The sequence below is a fragment of the Sus scrofa genome, chromosome 13 (genome assembly GCF_054392235.1).
Source record: "Sus scrofa isolate SSC_HxYL_T2T_F1_AM1 chromosome 13, Sscrofa_HxYL_maternal_Yorkshire_Landrace_v2.0, whole genome shotgun sequence".
Lineage (NCBI taxonomy): Eukaryota > Metazoa > Chordata > Mammalia > Artiodactyla > Suidae > Sus > Sus scrofa.
This window is the reverse complement of record NC_139395.1, coordinates 67,312,533-67,337,117: the sequence shown is the minus strand read 5'-3', so window position 1 is coordinate 67,337,117 and position 24,585 is coordinate 67,312,533. Positions and strand designations below refer to the sequence as shown.

Below are 24,585 nucleotides of genomic sequence, written 5' to 3'. Positions count from 1 at the left end.
GGCAACTATTTAAAGTCTAGATTACAGTGATTTAAAATGTAAAGGGAATCAGAAAAGGCAATGCCCTTTTAGTGACTGACTTCACAGCACTTTAAATTCTGAAAAATTGGGTTTTAAAATTCTGGCAGAGACTTTGGTTGATTTTTGGGGGAGTGAGAAAGCATTAGTACTTGGCCCAAAATTTATTCTTATACTCATGATAAGGCCAGGGAATTATTGTGGAATAATTCATAACAATTCATATCAAGCTGAATAATTCTTTGCAGCAGTGTTCTCTCTCTCCATCCCAAATATTTGAAGTAATTTTACCTGTTTGCATTCATTTTGAGCATGAAATTTAGAAGCCAGTTTATATATCTTCATCGTTTCTTCTCTCTTCTGTACATAGTTTGATTCAAATTACCCTTGCAGTGTTCATACAAGTACCTAAACCTTTGCTGCCATGGCCTTCTATCTTTTTGTTTTGTTTTGTTTTGTTTTGTTGTTTTTTTGCTTTTTAGGGCCGCACTCATGGCATATGGAAGTTCCCAGGCTAGGGGTCAAATCGCAGCTACAGCTGCCAGCCTACACCACAGCCATAGCAACATGGGATCCAAGCCTTGCTTGTGACCTAAACCACAGCTTACGGGAACGCCAGATCCCCGACCCACTGAGCGAGTCCAGGGATCGAATCCGAATCCTCATGGATAGTAGACAGATTTGTTTCTGCTGGGCCATGATGAGAACTCCCTTTGATGCTATTCTTCAGTGGAGCTTTGTCTGAAATGCTTGGAAAGGGCTGGCATTTGTTTTGTGTTTATATGATTTGATGTATCCCATGTTGGATCTGAAAGAGATACACATAAATGACTTTTTTCCCCCTTCAATCCAGCAGAATAATTGCAGGGATCTCAGTAGCTACTTTTGAAATGTCTAGAGCCAGCTCAGTAAACATTTGTTGAAAACCTGAATTTGAGTCCCACCATTTTTTTCATTGAAGTGTGTTTATGAAAACACACTCATAGAAGCATAGTTGCGCGCGTGTGTGTGTGTGTGTGTGTGTATGTACACAATTTTTTTAAAAGACACTTGATATTTTTTGCTGAAGTGAGGAGCTCACCCATACTGGGTTCTTTAAAAATTGAGTCCCTGTTGGTGAAACACGGTAAATCATTTTAACAGAGACTTGTGACTTTATGGCATTGCCACTATTCTGATTTTCTTTACGTGCTCTGTTTTTGCAGTAAACGTACCTAACCTTTCTCCTCTTGCTCACTGTGTCTTTCTCTGCCCTCTTTTCATTGTCATCTCAGACCTTCCATCTGCCTTGCCGACCACCAGCCAGACCCTTCTTTGCTGATTAGTCTATTACTCTGGGAATCCTGATGGTAGCCTTTAAAATATATAACCATTCCCTCTCCTACATTAAAAAGCCGTAAAACTTTCATGGGAAATAGCCACGGGGACGTATACTGCGTGAGGAGAGGTTTTCGCTCCTGCAGGCACCTTGCAAAGGGGACTCTTTTTCTTAGATGATATAAATGAAATCTTCACTCTGCCCACTTTTACACCTACGCCTGTACTGAGCGTCTCCAAGGAGACGAGGAAACCCGGCGTCCAGCGATGGTGACTCCTCCCCAGAGACAGCAGGCTGGAGTCTGAGGCGACTCTCCCTGGCTTCTTGGCTTCCAGAGGGCCGTCTCAGACAGCCTCTCTGCCCGAGGCTCTTCCAGGCAGGCCTTCTCGAACGTGTCTCTCCCTTCCCAGACGAGATAGCCTGTCTGTTACATCTGAAGGGCTGGGTGTGGTGAGTTCGGTAGACAGCAGGTTCCTGAAGGGACAGGAGGGGTGGGTGCCATAGGCAGGTGGGACAGGAGGGCTCTGGCTTTCCCCAGATTGTCCCTTTGTCACCCACCTCCTCATCTGTGCGTCTGTGTCGTTGCACTCCCTGGTCCCTCTTAGACACAAAGGCACCGCCCAACTTTACATGGCATCTTAAAAATAGCCTTTGTGACAACAGTACAGTCGTGAGCTTGGTTTAGTGAAATTGTCCTGTGAGAAGTACTCCTCCTGCTGAGTTAATGCTTTTAGGAAAAATAGGAAAAGGAATTCCCTGGTGGCCTTAGCAGTTACGGATTTGGCGTTGTCACTGCTGTGGCTTGGGCTCCATCCCTGGCCTAGGAACTTCCACATACCATGGGTGTGGCCTAGAAAAAATTTTTTTAGGTGTCTTTTCATGAATCCCCTTGACCAGTCTGATTTCCGTTCCTGTGAGTTCAGTTCACTGCCCAGGAACCCCCGTAGCATCTTGCCATTCACTGTCACTTTTCTTAGAACCGTAAGCACTCTTTTCTTCTGTCCATGACATCTGTTCCTCTTGGAGGAACACACTGCCGTCATTAGCCCATTTTTCACACTTTCTATAGAGGATCATGTCAGATCTTTTTGATACCTTGACCACCTCTGTGTGAGCCTTCTTTCAGGCACTCATAGGAGTTAGCACGTAGAAATGATCATTGACATGATCCCCAGTAGATTTTATTTTGTCTCAAATGCCGAGCACATCATGTTGCAAGCCTTCTGACATCTTTTCCATATGTACACTCTTGCTCCTCAACCGAATTGATTCAAATAACCTAACTTTTTGTGTGATTTTCTAGTGCAGTGTCTGTAGGCTTGAGTTTTCTGTTGCTAATCCTCCTGTCTTCTTTGGAAAGGGGTGGCTAGCCACTGTTCCTATTAAGTCCCTTGTCATTGAATGACCTCATGAAGGTTTGTTGTTGACATTTTCTTTTCTTTTTTATTTGAACTTTTAAAAAAGTTTGGTCTGTTGTGTGTTCTACCCTTTGGTGGAGTCTCCGATTTTCCTTTTGCTTTATCTCCCATTGATATCACCTCCCCAACTGCTACCTTTAAATAAAAACCATCCCAGAGTATAAGCTCGAAAGACTCATTTGTGTTCGACAGTGTTGTTCCCAGGTGCATAGGGGTCTCCTTTAAGTTGACTTAGAGGTCAGACTGGCTAAGGGTTTTTCTGATGAAGCCCATCAAGGTCATCTTGTTTTGATCTTCCTTCACAAGGACCTATCTCCACAGTGTGGTCTACCACTTAGCTTTCCTCTTGATTTGGACTGAGATGAGGAAAAAGTGGTACTTTCAACTTGAGTTCCCCAGTTCCCATAAGAGGAATTAGAGGTGGATGAAGGTACCTTTGAAAAGAGCCCTTTATTGTCTCTCAAGTTTCTGACTTTGCCCAAGTCCTTCCTCGCCTCTCTCTCTCCAAGTCCCAATCATTCCTACTCCAAGTTTGTGTCAGATTTATGATAGGCATAAAATATCTGCTCAGATGGGTGTCTGTGCCTGAGGAACTGTGGATGAAATTTGGCCAAATCACAGAAAATGTAAACAAATTCTGGAAAGTTTTCCAGCTTAGACAGGTGGGAAGTTTGCTTTGCTCTTTCATTTGTCCGGCAGTGGGAAAGCCAGGATCCCACCCTCGTGTGTCCTTCCTGGAATCCTTATTTTGTGAAGGGAGGCCCTGAACCCTGTGTAGTAATGCAAACATTTGCCTTCCATTTTTTCCTCCCAGGCACTTCAAGTGGCAAGACAGCTTCTTCTCCAGCAGCAACAGCAGCAGCAAGTTAGTGGATTAAAGTCTCCCAAGAGGAATGACAAACAACCAGCCCTTCAGGTAATAGGTCTTTTTTTTAAAGTTGATGTTATGCACTTTGCCATGGCCGATAAACCACTCAGAAGTGGATCATGTTGAGAATTCCAAACCATGCACATCTTCTGTGAAAACCGCACTTTTTGTTTAATGATAAAGTATGACATTTGAGAGAAGAGGTTCAACCAGAAGTGTTGTGGTTGGGAGAAAGAAAAATATAATGAGACCCTTTTATTGGAGGATGAGGGTTATTGGGGTGGGTTGCTTATTAGGCACCGTGGCTTACCAGTGAGGGAAAGTTTATAATAATCACATAGGTCACTCATTGTCTCATGATCTGTGTAGAAGTGGGACACACACACACAACTGACTTTAGTGCAGCAGTTTTCAGCTGGAGTGATTTTACTTCCCAAAGGACAATGGGCAGGGTCTGGGGACATTTCCATTGTCACTGCTTGGGGTCGAACGAATGCTCCTGACATCTGGTAGGTAGTGATGCTGCTTAACATCCTATAGTGTACAGGAAAGTCTCCCAGAAGAGGAAATGGTTCAGCCTACATGTCAATAGTTTCAAGAACGTATTGGGATTAAGGAAGATAGAGTACAGGGTACTTTGGACTTTGGATAGCCCTAGTCATGGATGTGATACATACGCTATCCTTCAGTGGATATTGGCAGAATATTTCTAAATCATTAATAGAAATTGGCAGGCAGATATTATGTAAAGGTACTCGAGAAGACTGAGCAGCTTCTCATTTCAGGCACATCGAGGGCAGGGGTTAGCTGAGTAGAAAGAGTGAGGTCATAGAAATCTAATTTGAATCTTCGACTGGGAGTAGAAAATTGTAATAGAAGTTTCAAAGACACTTGACTCAGAGTATTCATGCTCACATCCGGGACAGAAAGGGCAGTTGCAGGTACTTGGAGGCTCACCTACTTTCATAGCTAAGAGTGGGCATCCCCCAAAATGGGAAGCGAAAGTGAATTTCCTATGCTGTACATTTTGGGGAGGCATTTGTAAGTGGAAACTGGTGGGTATAACTTCGTGCCAATTAATTCAATCACGAGGTCAGCCCAGATTCTAGCTTGTGTTGACTTTCCTCAGAGATCAGAGGGAACTAATATCCCAGTTCCCAAATTATCCTGCAAAGATGAAACTGACCTTGGACCCCAAGTTCTAGTTCTTCTCCATCTCCTTGGAAACTCTCAGTGCCTAAGGGACTTTCAGCATGATAGTAGCTCTTGATTGGCACAGTTGAATGACCATGTGCATTGTTTATCAGCACTTCCGAAAGCGGTTATACTGGTCAGCCGTCACCAACCCACATGGCTTTTAATGTGTGTGAATTCTGGGGACATTTTTAATGAGGTGCAGTGAGTGCCACTAAGGTCCCATGTCAGGTGCTATAAGAAGTGCTTTGTTGTGCAGATGTCTTAAGAACAGCTCTGGAGGATGAAATATGACTGTGTTGACCTTTCAGCTGTGAGCTTATTTGTCAGGATTCAAATAAGTTGAAAGGATCAAACTGAACAGTTTCCGTAGTCAGACTGGGAATTGTGTTGCAGAGGTCAGCAGCGGAGGCCACATTGCAGATTCCAGAACATAGCCAATTGTTGGTACATATTAAAGTACTGGGGCATCTCCTGCAGACAGAGACACAATTAAAATTCTAATTTATTAATGTATACAGGGAGCTAGCCCAGCCTGTCACTCAGTGATTCAAATGACTGTCCATTCTTCTTGCCTCCCCCTTGGAGCTCTCACAGCCTTAAAAATACTACGAGTCCTCTTGAATTTATCAGACCTCCAATGCATCGGCAAAATAACAGTCTGTTATTGGGGAGGAAAATCTTATCTCAAGTAGTACTTTGGTTAGAGATCATTTTAAAAAGTTTACAATACACAGTCCAGTGAACTGCTCGTCTTCAGTATTGAGTATCATCTATAATTTTTTTAGACTAGACGTAGTTTCCTTTCTACTTGCTTTTTTTAAAAACACAGGGCATTTTTAGGTAACTTCTTTTCCAAGGTGTATATAGTTCCTGTCAGGCTAAATATATGAAGTAAACTTTCAGGGGGTTTCCTTAGGAGGGCTTTTTTTCTTCTTGGCCGTTATAAGGTTTTTAGCCAGCAGAAGGGTATGATAGAGAGGGCTTTTCTTTTCCTGACAAAACCAGCCTGATGCATGCTGCTGAGCCCTTCAGTCTCTATGAAACGTGCTGGACCAGGTGGCCATCTTGGATGCCGGTTTTACTAAAGAAGATGTTTTGCAGCCTTCCCTGCCCCCTTGGGGGCAGGAGCTTTGACAAGCAAAGAATTTAGACCAGCTCTAAGAGTTGATTGTGGGGGATAGGGTCAGGGGAAGAGTTGATTGACCTGTGTGTGTGTGTGTGTGTGTGTGTGTGTGTAAGTGTGTAAGTGCATCATAGTCTGTGTCTCCGCAGCTGCCTGGTAGGGTCATGCAAATTCACAAAGTTTTTTTCTGCTGGCTGGCCTTCTACAACCAGAGGAGAAATTACTAACCTAGGCCACATGGCTTATTACCTTATTATAAAAAATAAGCATGGGCATTTGGCGATTCAAGGAAGTAATAACCTTCCCATGTCACTGTATCTTACCCAGCCATGTCCTTGCTGAAGCATCTCAGCTAGAGTGGCTCAGAGCTGAAAGGGAAATCCTACAGCAAATCTTCCCAGTGCTCATCTCTGATCTCCTTACCCTTCCTACCTCCACGTAGAGACCTATTTTAGCAAATTTCAGATCTTCCGCAGAGAGCAAAGCTTGACAGGGAAGAAGGATTTGATCTGCTGATAGCTTGAGGGAAAAAAAAAAAAAAAGAAACCCAAATCCCCAAATATACTGTGACTCATATTTTAAGCATATCTCACACTTCCCTGCTTTATGTTTGGCAGCGCTCTCCACTTTCACAGGCTGATGATACAAACAAAAGAAAATGGAAAGTTAGAGGAGGCTCTGAGTGGTTACTCGACAGAGATCACAAAATGTAGTCAAACATCACCCATTGGGACTAATTTCAGCAAAATCAAAGTAAATAAGTGAGAAATGACACTCTTTGCAGATACAAATACTGAGCTAAATCTGAACTGGCTGCGTTCTTGGGTGACATGGTAGTTTATAATGAAGTCATGAATACAGATATGGCTTCTGAAGTTCTTGAAAAATATTCTACTTAGTAACCTAAATATCTCCTTATTTAGGCTATTAATTTACTTTGCAAATTTTTTATGAATGATACAAGTGAAAATTGGAAATTGGTCCCATCATAAATTCAGCCTCACAATGATCTAATTAAATGCAACTCGGTGAACATTTGTAGAACAGCTATGATTTGTGAGGCGTCAAGCTGATGCCCAGAGATACAAAGCTGTCTAGGATACAGACCCTGCCTTCAGGATGCTTTTGAGTTGTGAAAGAATTAAGCAGGTTTTGCTGCAAAAAGAAAATTATATGTGAGTAAAAATAGTAGGCTTGCTTTTATAAATATTTATGTACTTCTGAAGATTGCTTAAACAAGTGAAATAAATGCTTAACAGTGCAGGTGTGCTCATAACCTCGAAAATGTGTAACTTTACTGGCTGAAGATTAATTTGTGAGTAGATGAGCAATTTTATTGATCAAATTTTGGAACTTTGACCACCGTTTCTGGGTAGTAATTCATTTTGGTTCTTTAAGCATTTTAGTTGTTGGCACGAGGACATAAACTGGAAGGAAATCAAATGACACATTTTCTCCTAAGAAAGTAAAAGTACATGTGTATTCTGGCAGCATTAAAGTTAAGAAAGAAAGTAAACCTTGTGTGTTGCTTACAGTGGAGCGCTGACCACCGTTTCAGGCTGTCTATAAAGAACTTGAACTTGAAACCAGGCATCTGATACTTTTCTTGCCTGCCTGTCCCCTTCCTTACAAGATTTTCTCCTGTGCAAGCTCCTCACGCAGGGGGCCATCCCTCTGGAAGGAAAGTTGAGGAAACCCACTAGAAGGTCAGCCTTTTAGTCCAGTTGGAAGCGCAGGATTATAATGAGGACTCTTGCTTTAAGTGGAGGAGGTGAAAATACAAGATTCAGCAGGTGTTTTTTTTTAGCATTTTTATTTGCAGTTATATAAAACGTGCTTTAGGCAGCATTTTGCTTGGCATTAATGCCACATATAATCTTAGTACCTCATATCATTTCCACGTTATTCACTGAGGAATAAATTGGTAAGAGGAAACCTTTAAAGGAAACTACAGTTTTATGTTGTAGATAGTGAAATGGAATGGTTTTGAAATACTGACCCTTAAAAAATATCCCTATGTGCTAAATTAGTAAAGTGCATAAATCAGGAGAGGGAGGCAGAGTTGGGTTTTTTGGTTTTGGTTTTTGTTTTTAATGTCTGGACTTAATATTGTCTAGAATTGGCACCCCTGGCATGAAATTGATGGGAAGTATTGAAATTTTGGTACCTTTTAAGATTTTGCTTTTATCACATGACTTTGGAGAATCCTCCCATCCTAAAAAATGTCTTGATAAGAAACAGTAAAATCAAAATGATGCTTTAAAAATGGTTATTAAGTCTTTTAGGCTCTGCACACCATTAAAAATGATAGAAACAGCAACCCCTCCTAGAAAATTGCACATGGACACAGAATTTTTCATCCAGTTAAAAGAGTTTCATGAAGCTCAAGAAGTCTATCTATTTCCCCAGGTTCAGTACTCTTACTGGTAGAAAGGTTTTTTTTCCCCCAAATAATGTTTTATCCCTGCCGCCCAAATCCCTATGTCTGTTGTAATAGAATAGGTTACATCATTTTTGCTATTTCACCCTCAGCTATTTATAAGGCGACCCTGTGTCCCAGTCTACCCAGGACAGCCCCAGTCTATGCTTGTTGATTGCATGTATTTATTAATATTTTTCACTCTTAACAATATTCCAGGTTTGGAGTTCCTGTGGTGGCGAAGTGGGTTAAGAATCCAGCTGCAGGGGCTTGGGTCACTGAAGTAGTGAGGGTTTGATCACTGGTCTGGTGCAGTGGGTTTAGGATCTGGTGTTGCTGCAAACTGTGGTGTAGGTCACAGCTATGACTGGGGTGATTCATTCCCTGGCCCAGGAATTTGCATATGCCGTGGGTGTGTCCAAAAAAGAGAAAAAAAAAAAAGGATCCCAGTTTGGATATTTCATTATATGATCACTTTGCTTACATTTATCTAAACATTAAAATGCAAGTGTGATGCTAATATTTGAAGTGTAAGCCTGTCTTGGTCACCACATGCCTCTGTCACTAGATGCAAAGATAGCTAATGTTTACTATATGCTTAATGTGGAGCATCAGTCCCATAGCTACTCTGTGGTATAGTGCTGTCCTGAAACCCTTCTATGGATAAGGAAAAATGAACATTCAGAGAAGCCAAGTGACTTGTTAGCACACAGACAACCAGTATGTTATCAGGAGTTAATTATTGCTTCTCCTTCCGTGTGTATTTGCTCAGTATCTACTGAGTGCCTTGTTTTCCATCAATAAGCAAATTATTACATTTTTCATATCATAAGCAAAAATAAGACCCCCACCAACAAAAACCAATTTCTACTGTAAATATCTTAATTTCAATTAGGAAGACTAAGATCTGCCTAATTATCCTAATTGTTGCTGTGTGTGTGTGTGCACGAACATATGTGCGCACACACGTGTGCATTCGTGGGCAAGAGTTATGTGTCACAGCAGTGAACAACAGCAAAGGAAAGTTATTTCCTGTGCTCCAGCCTGAAGTGCTTGCTCTTAGGAGCTTCCATGTGTTGGAACATGGAAATAGTATGTTATAATCACTGTTGGGGCGAGGAGGTGGGGAGGAGCAGGGAGGAAAAAAACATACTTGACTGGTCAAAAATGTGTAAATTGCTGACAAAATGACACATGTAATTAAGAGCGCTCCCACCATTTTACCTTGTGGTTTACACCTCCAGTGTTGAAAAAGAGAGCGACTCCCACCTCGCTAATTACCATTATCACTGAAATGCTAGGGTTGGAGTCATTAGTTCCATGTGCATTTAATTAGAGGAAGGCTGAAATTGGATTTAACTTATTACTTTTTCATGGATCACTTTCTTGTCATCACTTCAAATTGGATTGCAGCCCCAGGTAACTAATTATGAGAGCCACAGGATCAAGAGTGAAAAAAAAAGGTAATTAGGAATAACACTGTCGGACCCTTGCTGGTCGTCCACTTGTGCTTCGGGAGAAGGGGGGGGGGGAACCCAGCCGTATTTTGTCGTATTACAGATCACAGAGTTAGAGGTATGTACGGTTGCTAGGCATCCTAGGAGTCTATCACCACCCATAGTGGTTTCTGTGATATACAACTGAGTCAAAGATGTCAAGTCGACGTGGTTCCACGATCAGCCCCTTAATACCTAGATTAAACTTGTAAAAGCAACAGATTGCTTGTAGGTATGAGGCATCTCAACAACTGTGTAGTCTGGGGCCTCACATATATGATTACAACAAAGCTGTCAAGATGCCTCGGAGCCAAAGTATGGAATATTTTAAGTACGGGGAGTTAGCATTTAATGAACGTATTAATGTTCCAGAAACATCATTCATATCTGACAGGAAGACATATCAGTCAGCATAACAGTAAGGTGCAGGGTTTATATATCGGGAATTTTTGTCAGAGTTTCCAGCCGACCATTTTCTTTGCTTCTGGTTGGTTCCCCACCCCCCACCCCACCCCAGTGTTGTGGATAGGCTTGCTGACGTTCTGTTTCTCCTTCCGCCCCCATCGAAAATACTTTAAAACAAATGATATTGTTTCCATGTGCAGAGCAGAATTCAGAACTGCAAGCAATCAATTTTATTGACATCGTCTGAAAAAAATGTTGATGACAGTTGGAGGATGTGAAAGGATTGGACTTTTAAAGTCACCAGGACTTAAGTGTGGCAAAAAAAGAAAAGAAAAAAAAAAAGAGAGAGAGAGAGAAAAATGAAAATGGAATCTCATTATTCAAAAAAGTGCCTGTGACTTAGGCTTTCCTAAGAAGGGCTTCTTTGGTAGGCTGTGCTAGCTGGATGAGGAGTCTTTCTTGATAGCAAGCCTGTTGGTTGTTTTGACGGGGTGTGGGGGGTGAAAACGCTTCCCAGAGAAGTGAATCACTAAGCCAAGATGGCTAGAGTTTCCTTAAGTTGTTTCAAATTGGTTTTAATGTTCTGTTAATGTAAGCAAATAATCATGATTCAGTCTTGGGTGACTTTCAAACCTGGGTAAGTGAGGCTTGCTCATTATTTTCCAGGGAGTTAGGGACATGTAGACCTCGATGTGCCTATCCCACCACGTCCACTCCACGACCATTCCTAAAGTGAGAGAAATACTCTTCCTGGCATTAGGAGTCCTTTTCCTGTGTGAACCTTCTCAGCAAAATCTCAAGAATCAAAATAGTAATCATCAAGTCTAAGGCAAAAAAAAAAAAAAAAATTAAAGCTTTTTTTTTTGGACATCTTAAGTTGATTTAGAATTTTTGTACACAATATTCGTCTGTGGTTGAAAGGGGCCATGCCGAGGTCAAGTGATGTAGTGTTTTCCATTTTTCCATGTGAGTCTCACAGTGTGTGATAAAAGCAAACTCCTTTATTTTCTAAGTCTGCAGGAATTTCTGATGAAGTGCAGAGGTCACGTTCCCTGTCAATTTGAGTAGCCAGCATTTTTTAACTACTGTTTTTTCTTCCCTTTTTTGTGTGTGTCTTTTCTTCCCTGCCCCCACCTCACCATAAACCATGGCACTTTTCTGACACATGCACAGTGAAGTCCTCCAATCTGAAACTCATTAGCACACAGCATTGGACCCTATCCAGTGGTTAGAAAATTTCCTGAAGCCTAGAATAACAGCATTTGGTGCAAGCACCATGGACCAGAAGTGACAATGGGGGTAGTCGAGCTCCCTGGCGCCCTGCCCGGTCGGGAAAGCCAGCTGACCATGCAACCCAGTGAGACAGAGGTCATGCACATGGGATGGGCTAGAAAAGTTTGGTCCTTAGAGAAATATGCTTCTGAAATCACAAGGCAGTATCTTTTTTTTCCCCTATGCCTATTCTTTCACTTGGGTTGGAGGTATTTATCAGCATTAGCAATAGTCTGAAAGCAAGCAATTAGAGAAATGGGATGAAAACCAATTTCTACGAGACGATAGTTTTTGCTTCTGTAATGACTGGGTGTTGCAGAACCTATGGATTTCATTTATTCATTCATTCATTCATCCATTCAAACTTTGTTCATTGAACCTCACTATGTCCAGGTAGTGGGACCTAGATGGAAATTGACATAGCTCACCATGGTCCGGGATAAGTTAAGCCAGGTTTTCAAATAGGAAACTGAGCCCCAGAAATTCAACAGTAATAACATTAAAGAGAAAGCCCTTATACTGTACTTTCTAGGCACCAACTACTGTATTGTACAAATGAGGGGAAATTCTATCATTATTCCCATTTTGCAGAGGAAGAAAGTGGGGCCTAAAGAAATGAACTTGCTCCGGGCCAGAGAGTTGATAAGTGGCACCGCTGGGATCCCAGCCCAAACAGTCCAGCTCAAGCATCTTTGCTCTCTCTCCTCTATTACGTTCTGTCTCTTCTCACTGAGCTGCTGCCCGGCTGTAAGAAACAGGGCCAGCCAAGGGAACCGAATCAGTTGCTGAAGCCGAATGCTTGTCACTAACCACCAGACCACACTGTCTCCTAATTTGGACATATGTTTATGGGCATATTTGAAAAATATTGCTTGTAATTGAAATATGCACTTTCTAAAGGGAAATGACGCTTGGGAAAGAGAAGAAAGACGGGTATTACTCAAAGCCTGCAGACAACTCTGCAAGTAATTGTCTAAAGGCAGCCGTTGAAATTGAGAAGCAGTTTGGAAAATGTACAGTTTGGGAAATTTGTGTACCGATGTAATTACGGTAGTTGTGAGTTGATGTCATGCCTAGTAACTGTTTTTGTATTGCTTGGGCCTTTGTTACTGAGCTGTGATATCATGGGCAAACTATTATAAACATAGCATGGATATAGCATGCTTGTGTAACAAAAGATCGGGAACTTTTATTAAGTTTGTTTTCCTTGTCATATTGTAAAAATTTATTATGTGTACTGTGTATATTAGAAACAGATTTGGGTAATTCTGTCTAAATGAAGTCATCCCGGCTATTTCCAGACTGTCTGTTTTTGGTTGTGAATAATTTTCATACATCAGATGGTTGTCATATTTAGTCGCTCTCAACATTTTAAAGAGAACATATCCCATTTTGAACTTTTGGTGGACTTCAGCCGCCTTGCTGTTGGGATTGTTTGAGTTAGAAATCAATGCCCAGTAAATTACAGAGACTGAATACTAGTCATTTTTAAGGGGTGTAGGGCTGCTGACTTCTATTCATAACTTACCCCCTTTCATCAAAAGAACAGATTTTGAATTACTTAAGTAGGAGAATTTAAAGCTGCCAGGACACAATTGGGCAAAGACTGCCAGCCCTTGTCCTTTTATGTTACATCCCATTGAGGAAATTCGGTAAACATTCAAACAGACAGAGCCCAGCATTTATCGGTGTTCGTGGTAAAATGCGGATCTTAAATGGGTAACTCAAAAACTCTGGATGACTCGGTCCTTCCCAGTTCTTTTTCTCAAGCTCCGTCTTTTGCTACCAAGCTTTTAGAGCCTGAGCATTCTGCTTGCTGTTTCAACTCTTTTTTTTTTTTCTTCAGATGAGTACTTTGCTTCCTAACCTCCCCCACATCTGGCTTTCCCCGTCATCATTGTCTTGATTGTTATTGTCACTAAATGCAGAGCCTTTGTCTCCATCCTTTTTCCAACATATCTGACTTTGTCACAGCCTGTGATCCTTTCTTTGGCTGTTTCTTCTTCTTGGAAATAGCCTTCTTTTAAACCCCTTCCATTCAGTCTCCTCTGGTCTCCACACCATTCTCTTTCTGCTTCCCACTGTGCTGCTGGAACCCAAGTTCATTCCTTTCCCAAAGTTGAGTTCCTTGAATCATCTCCAGTAGCACCTCTGTCTTCTTTGCTTGTTCTAGTCCCTCTTTACCCATGACTTGAAGCCTGTATGTGCCCCCCTTGGCTGCCCACCCATGACTCTCTGTTAGCTCATCATTTCATTGATTTCAGTTATCACCAATCCAACTGATCATTTTTGTTGCCAGGTCCTATTAGTCAGTCATGCGTTGTCATCAACTTACTCATTTCCCTCATCGTCACCACATTATCAGATCTTCCATTTTTCCTTCCCCTGGGCTTCTTTTGTCCTTTCTTTTCTTTCCCTCTGTTTCCTCTGCTGCTACCTTGTTCCAGAGTTCAAACCTTCAGGAAGCGTATGCCTAGCACTAGGCAAAAAAACGATCAGTTATGCTGCTCCAACCCCTCAGAGCATCTTCTGTTCTTCATGCGTATCTCCTAGCCTATCTACTGCTTTTCACCCTTCCCTAAGTGCCATGTGATTCTATTATTCATGAACTTTCTGTGGTTCACTGTTTTTCCCATACCAAGTCTGAATTCTGCTGCCGTCTTCCAGTTTCTTAGTATTCTAGCTTGAGATTAAATCAAATGACCTGAGACAAAGGTTGTAGTCTCCTTACTGGGGCAGGGGTATGGAGGGGTTGGGGGATACCTAGGGATTCAGAGCCTTTTGTCAGGAAGTAGATATAAATACCATCTATCTGATAATATTTCCGAGCCCACCCAATCCAGGATTGCAAATGTTGCTCATTCTGACACTGATTAAATTGTTTGCATTGGATTCCAAGAGAATTGTATCTCTGCCTGCTTTTCTTCAGAAGGAAACTAAAAGCTGTATGATACACTCCCCCCCACCCCATATCTGAATTTTCGGCTCTGCTGCCCCATGGCTCTTTTTCGTTGACATCTATAGCTCCAGCCTCGCCGATCCTTCCCATCTTCTCTGCACTCATGATCCGCAGCCAGGCACTTCCTTGTCTGCACTCAGAAGAACTGCTTCATCAGCCCTAATGAAGCTGCTTTTAATAAGACATTGGTGAAATTATGTCTGGTTTGTTCTTTATTTGATAGCATAAAGTGATTGTTATTTATTCTATAAATAAAATTAAGAGTCCAAACCACATGGAATAAACAGAGCACAGAGGTTTTGTTCAGTCTGGGTTTGAAACTCTGCCTAGAATGCCGTTTGAAAGAATCTTGAACCAGGATGGCTTCTCTAGGATTACTGTGATTGATTAGCCATGTCTGCCATGGCCACTGGAGTCGGGAGTGGCGGTTTGTGTGGCTTCTCATTTCCAAGGTTGACTTACCTGACATGGTCTCTACTGATCACACCCCAGAGTAGAGAAGGATTTGGGATTTTTTTTTTTTTTTTTTTGTCTGGAGAGCCTGATAGATCCTGTGGTAACTGCTGAACTATTATCTAAAATTAAACATGTACTTTGTGTTTCCCTTATATCCTTATCTGAGATGGTGCAAACCGTATGTTGATCCTGCAGCTGTACCTCTTTATGGTCAAAAATGAGCTGTGATTTGTCCTTAAAGGCACAGGATCTTATGCACTGGGTCACCATATAAACTCAGCAAGGGGGTAGAGAGTGTCAGAGATTGGTGTTTCAGAATATGGTGAGAGAGCCACATCATGGCTAATAGCATGATCTCCAGTGTCAGTCAGGCTGCCAGCTTTAAGTCCTAGTACCACCCTTACTGCCGTGTGACCTTGGAAAGTAGCTTAACCTCGCTGTCTTTCCATTTTCTCATCTCAAGAAGGTGACTGATGACCTCACCTACCTGAAGGCGATTGGGAAGAGTAGATGATTAATGCATGCAAAGTGCTTGCACATTGCTGGGGACATAGGAAATTCCCAGAAAAGTCAGCTCTTCTCATAATTACATAAACTCCTTTTAAAAGGAAAATGAGTACCTGCTAAACTCCAAATAATGTTTTAATTCAGGGAACATCAGTGTGTATTCAAATACACATTTTAGCAGTGTAACAGTGACCATCCTTTTGCTGGTAGTCAGCTTGTGGTTAACCAGCCTTGATCAGAACAAATCAGACTTCCCATCTATACAATGGGGATAACCACATGCTTATCCTGTGGAGTTCAGAAGATTAGTTGAGTTCCCATTGTGGCTCAGAGGTAATGAACACAACTAGCATCCATGAGGACACAGGTTCAATCCCTGGCCTCCCTCAGTGGGTTTAGGAGCCGGCGTTGCCATGAGCTGTGGTGTAGGTCTCAGTTGTGGCTCAGATCCTGCATTGCTGTGGCTGCAGTGTAGGCCTGCACCTACAGCTCCAATTGGACCTCTAGCCTGGGAACGTCCATATGCTGCGGGTGAGGCCTTAAAAAGACAAAAAGAAAAAAAGAAAATAGCCTAGAACAGTTCAGGGCACACCAGAAAATATAAGTATTAGCTGCTCATTATCTGTGCTACTTTTGTTATCAGTATTATCGTGACAGAGCATTATTTTCCTGAATGTTTCAACTGTGGCATTAATAAGGGTCATGCTCTGCTGAAAATTCCATCCTGGTCTCCCCTTGTTTTCCCAGAATGTGATGTGAATTCATGCTCAGTTGTCTTAACCGAGAGAAAAGTAGTCCCTAGTCTTAAATCTTGAAGCTCTGCCATTCTCTGCACCCTGCCTGGCACAAAGTAGGCCATTTGTAGGTATTTCATCATGAGTTAGTGAATGAGTGAGTGAAACATCGAAGCCAAAAGGAGAGGAAAATTGATACTGCTCTAGTTGAAGAGGTTCATAAACCTCTAGGAACATTTCACAACCATAACAACAGCATTCAAAGAATCCACTGTCGGTCCTGCCTAAATCTTTCATTGGGCCAATGAAATGAATCTTGCCAAGTATGGAGTGAAAATCACAAAACTCCTGTAGTGCTGTTTGACCACCCTTAAAGCTCTGGGCTTGCCTTTTTACATTTGCTAATTTGTTTAAGGTGTAATATTAATGGCATAGAACTTTAATTCCTAAGTATAGAAAATTAAAGAAGACTAAAGGCAAAATACAGAAATGTATTTGGTGTCAAGATTAAGTTCAGTGAAGCATAGCGAGGATGGGATAGATTATTAAATAAACTTGGAGGTTGGGAAAATATACCTGAATCTCTCATTTTGAAAGGAATTGGTTTACTTGATTATTTGCAACAGTCTCACACTCAGGAAAATCTAAGACAAATGAAAGCAAAACAGAATTTAATTGAGCTATTATTTTGCAGACTTTGGCTTGGTTTCAGACAGTCTAATCAAATTGTGCTTTGCTCAAATAACTAATGTTAAATGCAGCCTACCAACAGATGTTTAAAAAGAGTCTAATTGGGAAAATCTACATCCTGGATTTAGTCTGTCTCATTGGAGGAAAAAATAGCTTCAAATTTATATTTTTGGGGACGATACCCAAAGGCAAGTGTTTCTAGAAAAGATAAAGTTTTCTTCAAGGATGCCTGGTGCTTGGGCGGAATTGTCTTGAATAGTCAAAGGTGGCACTCTGGAAATTAAATTTCTTGGAAATTCTCCAGCTCCGTGCCGTATAGAGCTGTACAGAGAAATCTCCTTTATCACATTACGTCACCAGAGTCCTGTTACAGTCCCTGGATCGTGTCAGGGGCCCGTGCACTGTAATTTATAATGAGCCCTTGTAAGTCAGGCAAGGCACATGCTGATTGATGACATTTAAAGGTACTGTCAAGGTGGCTAGGTAATGAAGTTGACCTTCCTCCTTCGTTGTCTCAGTTTCACGTTTGTATATATAAAGAAACGATTTCACCTGCCATATTTGCTTGGAACTTTGCATTACATCTACAAGAGGAACTTGGCTTAATAGTTAACTCTTTTCTTCCTTTAGACCAGGGGTCAGTCAGCACACTTCTTCTGTAAAGGGCCAGATGGTGAATATCTTTGGGTCCATGGGCCACTGTGTCTTCATGGCAGAACTTAACTCTGCTGTTACTGTGCAGAGGCAGCCACGGACAATACATAAATAATGATTGTGCAGTATTTCAACAAAAATTCACTGGTGGACCCCAAAGTTTGAATTTCATAGAATTTTCACATACCACAATACATTCTTCTTTTGATTTTTTTCTGCATCTAAAAATATAAAAATTCATAGCTCAAGGATCTTATTGCATACAGACACAGGCAGAAGGCCAGATCTGGGCTAGAGTTTGCTGACTTCTGCTTTAGAAGATCGAGTATGATCTCACAGGTCATCCATTGAACAAGGTTGCCTGAGTGAGGGAGCCCGGGGAGACTGAAATCTGGCCAGCATCTACCAAGCCTTGCACCCTGCTATGGAACTGGCATGTTGTCTGCTTGCAAGAAAGAGTACATTTTTCTCATTTGCACAGAGCTGCCACCTAATGCCTGCTAAATGGATTTTTTTTTTGAGATGAAAGGAAATAGACGTAGATGGCAGGGCCTTTGCTAGCCCACATGATGTAGGTTCGTCCCTCAGTATCTGAGGGGATGGGTTCTGGGAGCTCCCAAAGATACACCTGGGATGCTCAAGTCCCATAGTTCATCCTCCATATAAGCAGGTTCTGCATCCAGAGAGTTAATCAACCATGGATGGAAATTTCAATCCATGGTTGGTTGAATCCCACAGACGCAAAACTTGCAAGTACAAGGGCCAGCTGTCTTTATTGAAAAAAATCAGCGTGTTAAGTGGACTCATGCAGTCCAAGACTGTGTCATTCCAGGGTCAACTGTACTGGTGTGAAACTGCATCTTACTCTAACCTGGAACATTTTCATAGTGTATCTGACTTTATTACATTTAAAATGCTTCTATGGCATCTTCCAGGAAAGTATCTTATAGATCTATAGATCCTTTATAGATGGCTAAATAGATGTAGAATGTCTCCAATGGTGAATGGATTTGGTGAATGGATTTGGGTTCCCCCTTGAATCCAAAATGGAATGGCCCTCGGTCCACACAGCCCTCTTGCAGGGCTCGGTCATAGGCAGATGTCATTTTCCTCTATTGTTTTCCTTTTTAATCCACCCATGTCTGATTTTGGCAGAGTGACTTAGCTCTTTGAGTCTCAGTTTATTATCTGCTAAAGATTAGTTAGTGATTCTCGAGCCTGGAGGCACATCAGAATTAATACGATTTTTTATCATCACCATCAAGATCTTGGTCTCAGAGCTTTTTAAAATATAGGTAGATTGCCAAGCTCTGTCTCTGAATAAAAATCTTGGGATGGGGTCCAAGCATGCATGGGTGCATGAATACTTTTTAGGCACACTCTTGGTTGGAGACCGCTTGTCAGGGTGACAGCTAAGTTCCTTTCCAACTTGAACTCTCAGCATCACTTTTACTCTGTTTTCCCTCATTTTTTGGTTCCCCAGGCTCCTTCTAGCGTAGTTGAAACAAACTCTCTGACCTCAACTCAGTGATATGAACAGTCAGTGGTTATCAGAAGATGTTAGGGAATCCCTGGTCAGGAATCTTGGCTTTTTTTTTTTTTTTTTTTTTTTTTTTTTTTTTTTTTACAGGCACACCTGCAGCATATGGAAGTTCCCCAGCTAGGGTTCGAATTGAAGCTGAAGCTTCAGGCCAAAGCCACAGCAGTATCAGCTCTGAGCTGCATCTGTGATCTATGTGACAGCTTGCGGCAACACTGGATCCTTAACCCACTGAGCGAGACAGGGCTCAAACCTGCATCCTCATGGATACTGTGTCAGGTCCTTAAGCTGCTGAGCCACAATAGGAACTCTTTTGGTCTTTGCCCTTAAACAGTTTGCACTGGACAAGAGGCAGAGTGTACAATGTAAGAATGACGTCGGCCACCCACCCTATTAACCTTGGAGTCTTCTTGAGAAGTCCAGGGAATGAGAGTAAAGAAGGATAATATGGGTGGTATCATATGAAAGGTGTCTCTGGTGGTTAAAATATGTAGCTTATCTCTGCTTTTCCATACACTTGTGCGTTTATGTTGTGGAATGGACCTATCAACTACATTTCATAGTATGTGTCCATTTTGATGATATTTCCAGGCCAGCCCAAATTGGGAAATAAACTCTAGGTTTCACTAGAGTACTAATGTGGTTTCCTACCAAAGACATTTGGGTATCTTTCAGGTTAAGTGTTGAAATTGGCCAACATCTCAGTGTCACACCTGGTTTTTAGAAGTTGAGGTCATACCTCATTCAGGAATTTGAATGCTCTTTAAAATGTAGAGTTTCTGTTTATCCAGGGCCTTTATTCTGTCAGTGTTTTATAAACAAATGCCTGCTTTGTTCATTTCACGAAACACTGAAAGAAAAAACTATCAACATGGAACCAGAAAAACAAACTGCATGTCTTTCGCCTCTTTACCTATATTAGTTTTTTCAGGTCTCACTTGACTTTTCATTCTGCAGCTGTTTGAGAGTTCCTGGACTTTTAATCGATGAAGGCCAAACAGTCTTGTAGCTGCATGGTCTATGAGGTCTTCAGGACATTGGGACCATTTTAAAGTAACGTCAGCTATGTAAGACCTGATTACTCACCTCCTAACAGCATGTAGCTCATCTGACTTTTTTTCTTCTTCTTCTTTTCTTCCAACCCAATTTACCAATTGTAGTCCTACATAAAAGAGATTGCATTTTTTTGACTTATGAACAGCAGGTCAGAACTTTCAAAGAAAATTTCAAGAGCAGTAATTTGGAAAATGTACACAAATGAATTTGAAAATAAATATTTCACTGTCTGCACAGCTCTCCTTAGAATACTAGCTTTGGAAATGTATTCCAGGAGCCTTACCATTTGGCATGACATGGTGTCAGTTCATACACAATATATTAATGCTTAATTGAAGATAATGTAACTGCAGTTCAAAGGCATAATTAACGGGCCTGCAGAAACTCTTATGTAGATCAGGATTTTGACTAATAGAAGACTGGACAAAACTGGTTTATGAAAAGCTCTTGAGACCAGCTGAGCCTTCATCTGTCTGCTCAGCTACTGGTGACAATAGCTAGAACCTCTGCTAAGGTGGTAAGGACCGCTCTCACCTCCGCCATTCACCTGTACCTCCTCTGAAACCAGCACTTCCCTGATTGGGCCTGCAGAGCTGCTGGACTTCAGAGCCCTTGAATATCATCCTTTCCATCAGAATCAGGATGTGTCTGTATCTCTTAGACCTTTAACTTCCATAGGAAGCATGTGAGCTGGGAACAGCCATTGGCAAACCTCGGCCAGTGGGCCAAATCCCACAGCTTGTTTTAGTGGGACTTACAAGCTGTTCACAGTTTTAAATGGTTGGGAAAAAATCAAAAAGAGAGTAATATTTCATGACACATGAAAATTATGCAAAATTTAGATTTCAGTGTCCACAAATAAAGTCTCAGCAGCATAGAGCCATACTCTTGCCCTTTGCTGACTGTGGCTTCTCTTGGTAGAGTTGTGTGGTTGTACATCCTGCAGAAGCCTTAAAATATTATTATTTGACCTCTTAGAGAAAAAGTTGGACTCCTGGTGTAGAAGCTTGGGTTTGATCTTCAGGGCATCTTTGGGAGGAGAAGCTTGGACATCTAGCATTGTCCTTGTTCTATAAAAGGAGGTAGATGAAAAACAAGAAAACAGGTTTTTCCCCCTTAATTTTGGAAAGAAACAAGGCAAGGCCTGGAGGAAACACAGTTATCGGGCACCAAGACCACAGCATTCTTATGAAAAGATTATTGATCTTTATTATTATTATCATCAACAAGATCTGAGCCTCATTTTGATCTTTATTAATGTAATTATTATCATCATAAAGATCTCAGATTCATCTGATATTAAAATTTATTGGAAATGAAATAACGATTATATCTGACAGCAAAGCCCTGAGGATGTCAGTGTGAGAATAAAGGATTGAGTAGTTCATTCACTTACCCATCTATTCACTTACCATTTATTTTCACATTTATTATTTACCTCTTGTGTACTAGATTCTGCTTAGCACTGGACTTCAGAATTGAATATTCTTTTGTCCCTGTGTCGAGCCAAAACCACACAGAGAGAATTATAATACAATGTAATAGGTGCACTAATAGCTGCAAACACAGGGAATGATGGGAACACAATGGGACAGAATGCTTAAAATGTAATTAGTGTGAGTAAAGAACTTAACTCTTAGGAGTTCCCGTTATGGTACAGCAGAAACAAATCTGACTAGGATCCATGAGGATGCAGGTTCGATCCCTGGCCTCGCTCAGTGGGTTGGGGATCTGACATTGCTGTGAGCTGTGCTATAGATCAGAGTCAGGTAGGATCCTGTATTGCTGTGGCTGTGGTGTGGGTCAGCGGCTGTAGCTCTGATTTGACCCCTAGTATGGCAACTTCCATATGCTGCAGTTGCAGCCCTTAAAAAAAAATTAAAAAAAAAAATTTTAAATAGTCGTAGGTGGGAATGGCTACCATTTTGGACACTGCAAATAGCCAAAAATTCCATCATTATAGAAAAATCTCTTGGACAGTACTATTCTAGAATGTTCTTTGGCCTTAAATCATTTTGGTAAATATATCCTCCTGATGGAAGATCAAAAGGTGGTCTCTTTTAATGTGGTTTCTTCATACATCTCCTCAGTGTACCTCTTTAACTTCATGCCTTGTAGTCTATCTGTGTATCCTTCTTCCACTGAATTGCTATCAGCCAGGACAATACCGAAGTAATTTCTGGGAATATGTAATGCCTCTCCCTGGGGGCTTAAGTTTTCCCTCCTAATAAGAAAAACTCCCAAGTCCTGGAAGTTTCATTGAAGGAAACCAAGCCAAGCTCCCTCCCCCGCAGTGAACCACAAGACCCTTTGAAAACTGATGATTATTTTTATTTGTGTAGACTTAAGATGGAAATAAGAACATCAAAAGAGAATTTGAAAAATACCCTTCTCACCAAAAAAGCTTAAATCATTTCCTCTGAAAGTTTCCTTCTATCGAAGGTTTACTTTGGTCCCACAGACCAGCCACCTCCTTTCCTCAGTCTGACGGGGAGGAACGTGACCTTCAGTTTCCACTGATGCTGCTCTTAGGATTCCACAAGGGTCCCTGTTCTTGCCTTCTCTGTCAGGGCCGGAGACTGGCACACCCTGATTTCCTCTTGGCTTTGCCAAAAACCAAATCCTTGAACTTCATTTTTTGCTTCCAAAATCTGCTCATAATTGTACTTCTCACCATGAGGTTTATTGGCCATGTTTTATCAACAGTGATATAATGAATATTGCTATTTCCATTTAGATTAATAACAGTAATAATACCAGAATTAAATGTATTGGTTGAATGTGTTGATTGGTTAGGGAAAGCTTCGGGTTTCCCTTAATCTTTAGCTGAGGTTATCAGTGAGAAAATACAAGTTGTTAAGATGCTGGAGTCAGATATACCCACATTTAAAAACCTTTTACTAGGAGTTCCCGTCGTGGCGCAGTGGTTAACGAATCCGACTAGGAACCATGAGGTTGCGGGTTCGGTCCCTGCCCTTGCTCAGTGGGTTAACGATCCGGCGTTGCCGTGAGCTGTGGTGTAGGTCGCAGACGCGGCTTGGATCCCGCGTTGCTGTGGCTCTGGCGTAGGCCGGTGGCTACAGCTCCGATTCAACCCATAGCCTGGGAACCTCCATATGCCGCGGGAGCGGCCCAAGAAATAGCAGCGACAAAAAGACAAAAAAAAAAAAAACCTTTTACTATATGACCTTGTCCAAGTTAACTCACTTCCGAACTTCTCTAAAGAAGAAATGTCTACCCATCAGGTTATTTAGGAGGATTAAATGAAAATATATAATATATATGCAAAGAACTACACAAAGCCACTCAAAATACTACTTTTGTAGCCTCTGCTGTAATCATCCTTATTATGATGTTGGTTGTGGGTTATCACTTGTGAGATCCTAGGCTGTCCTATACCAAACAAATTGGAATTTTAGGTAACACTGAAGTTTCTCAATGGCAGTAGATGGGCAGAGAGTGTTGGTTGGTATTTGAAATACGCATTTCAGAGCAAGCTGCATTTAGAATGGTCATAGCTGGATTATTGTGTCTAAATCTTTCATATTCATCAGATGAATCAAAGATTCTACAGCCAAAGAATACTGTGCTGAGTTGACGTTCACATATGTAGGCCCTCTGTACAGGGAACCTGCTTCACTCAGGATGGTACAGTTAACTGCACCTGCTGAGAAGAAAAGAGAGCATGTGCGATGCTTATTCTCTCTCACCCCCCCACCCCCTGGCCCATCCTTGACCCCTTCCTAGTTCTCCTCCCCACTCTAAGGAGGAAGTTGTTACAGTTCTCATCTCTTGAGTTTATAGTTACATGTGTGCAAGAAGGACCAGAGAATACTCTGATTTCCTTATAATTTTTCCTTTTCTTGGGTCTTGATGTTTTGGGAAGGGAAGCATGGATTTTAAAGCTGTCTTCTGATGAGGCCTTCTAGTCAGAGTTAACTTGCTTCTCTGGGGACTGAGTAATTTGTCATTCTTCATTGCCTTGTCACTTTTCCCCCAAGGGTGGTTCTCCCCACACCTGCAGGACCCTTGTTCTTTCACTTCTGTTTTGCCACATTATTAACTGCATTTATTTAAAAAGGGGGCAAATGTTTTCTAACAGCCAGCAGGACAACCTAGATACAAATAGGGCCATTGTGTTTTGTTAAAAAGCATGAAATTGTCCAAGAAAATGTGAAAGACGCTTAGGGAACGAACATTATTTGGAACAGGGAATTTTGAAGTTTATGTTATAATGGAGACAAAAGAGGGAAGCAAGAGATGGATTCTCCATCAGCGATTGCATATGGATGGCCCCTAGGCTGGATGCTGTTGCATTTTGCAAAGTGTTGAACGTCTTGTAGGATTAGTTGTAAATGTGAAAAAAATCTGAAATGTTGCTATTAAAATCCCACTTTCCAGAAAGAAAAGAAATCCCATTTTCCAGAATGTTCAGAAGCTCGAACAACATTCCTG

General features: G+C 41.5%; 1 protein-coding gene across 36 annotated transcripts in view; it reads left to right on the top strand.

Annotated features, from left to right (window-relative positions):
* Window positions 1-24,585, top strand: part of FOXP1 (forkhead box P1) — a 624,214-nt gene that overhangs the window by 465,577 nt on the left and 134,052 nt on the right. For all 36 annotated transcript variants that reach the window (XM_084989002.1, XM_084988996.1, XM_084989016.1 and 33 more), the window contains one exon: window positions 3,569-3,670. In XM_084989002.1, the coding sequence (XP_084845128.1) occupies window positions 3,569-3,670 (102 nt within the window). The remainder of the gene's footprint in view (window positions 1-3,568; window positions 3,671-24,585) is intronic.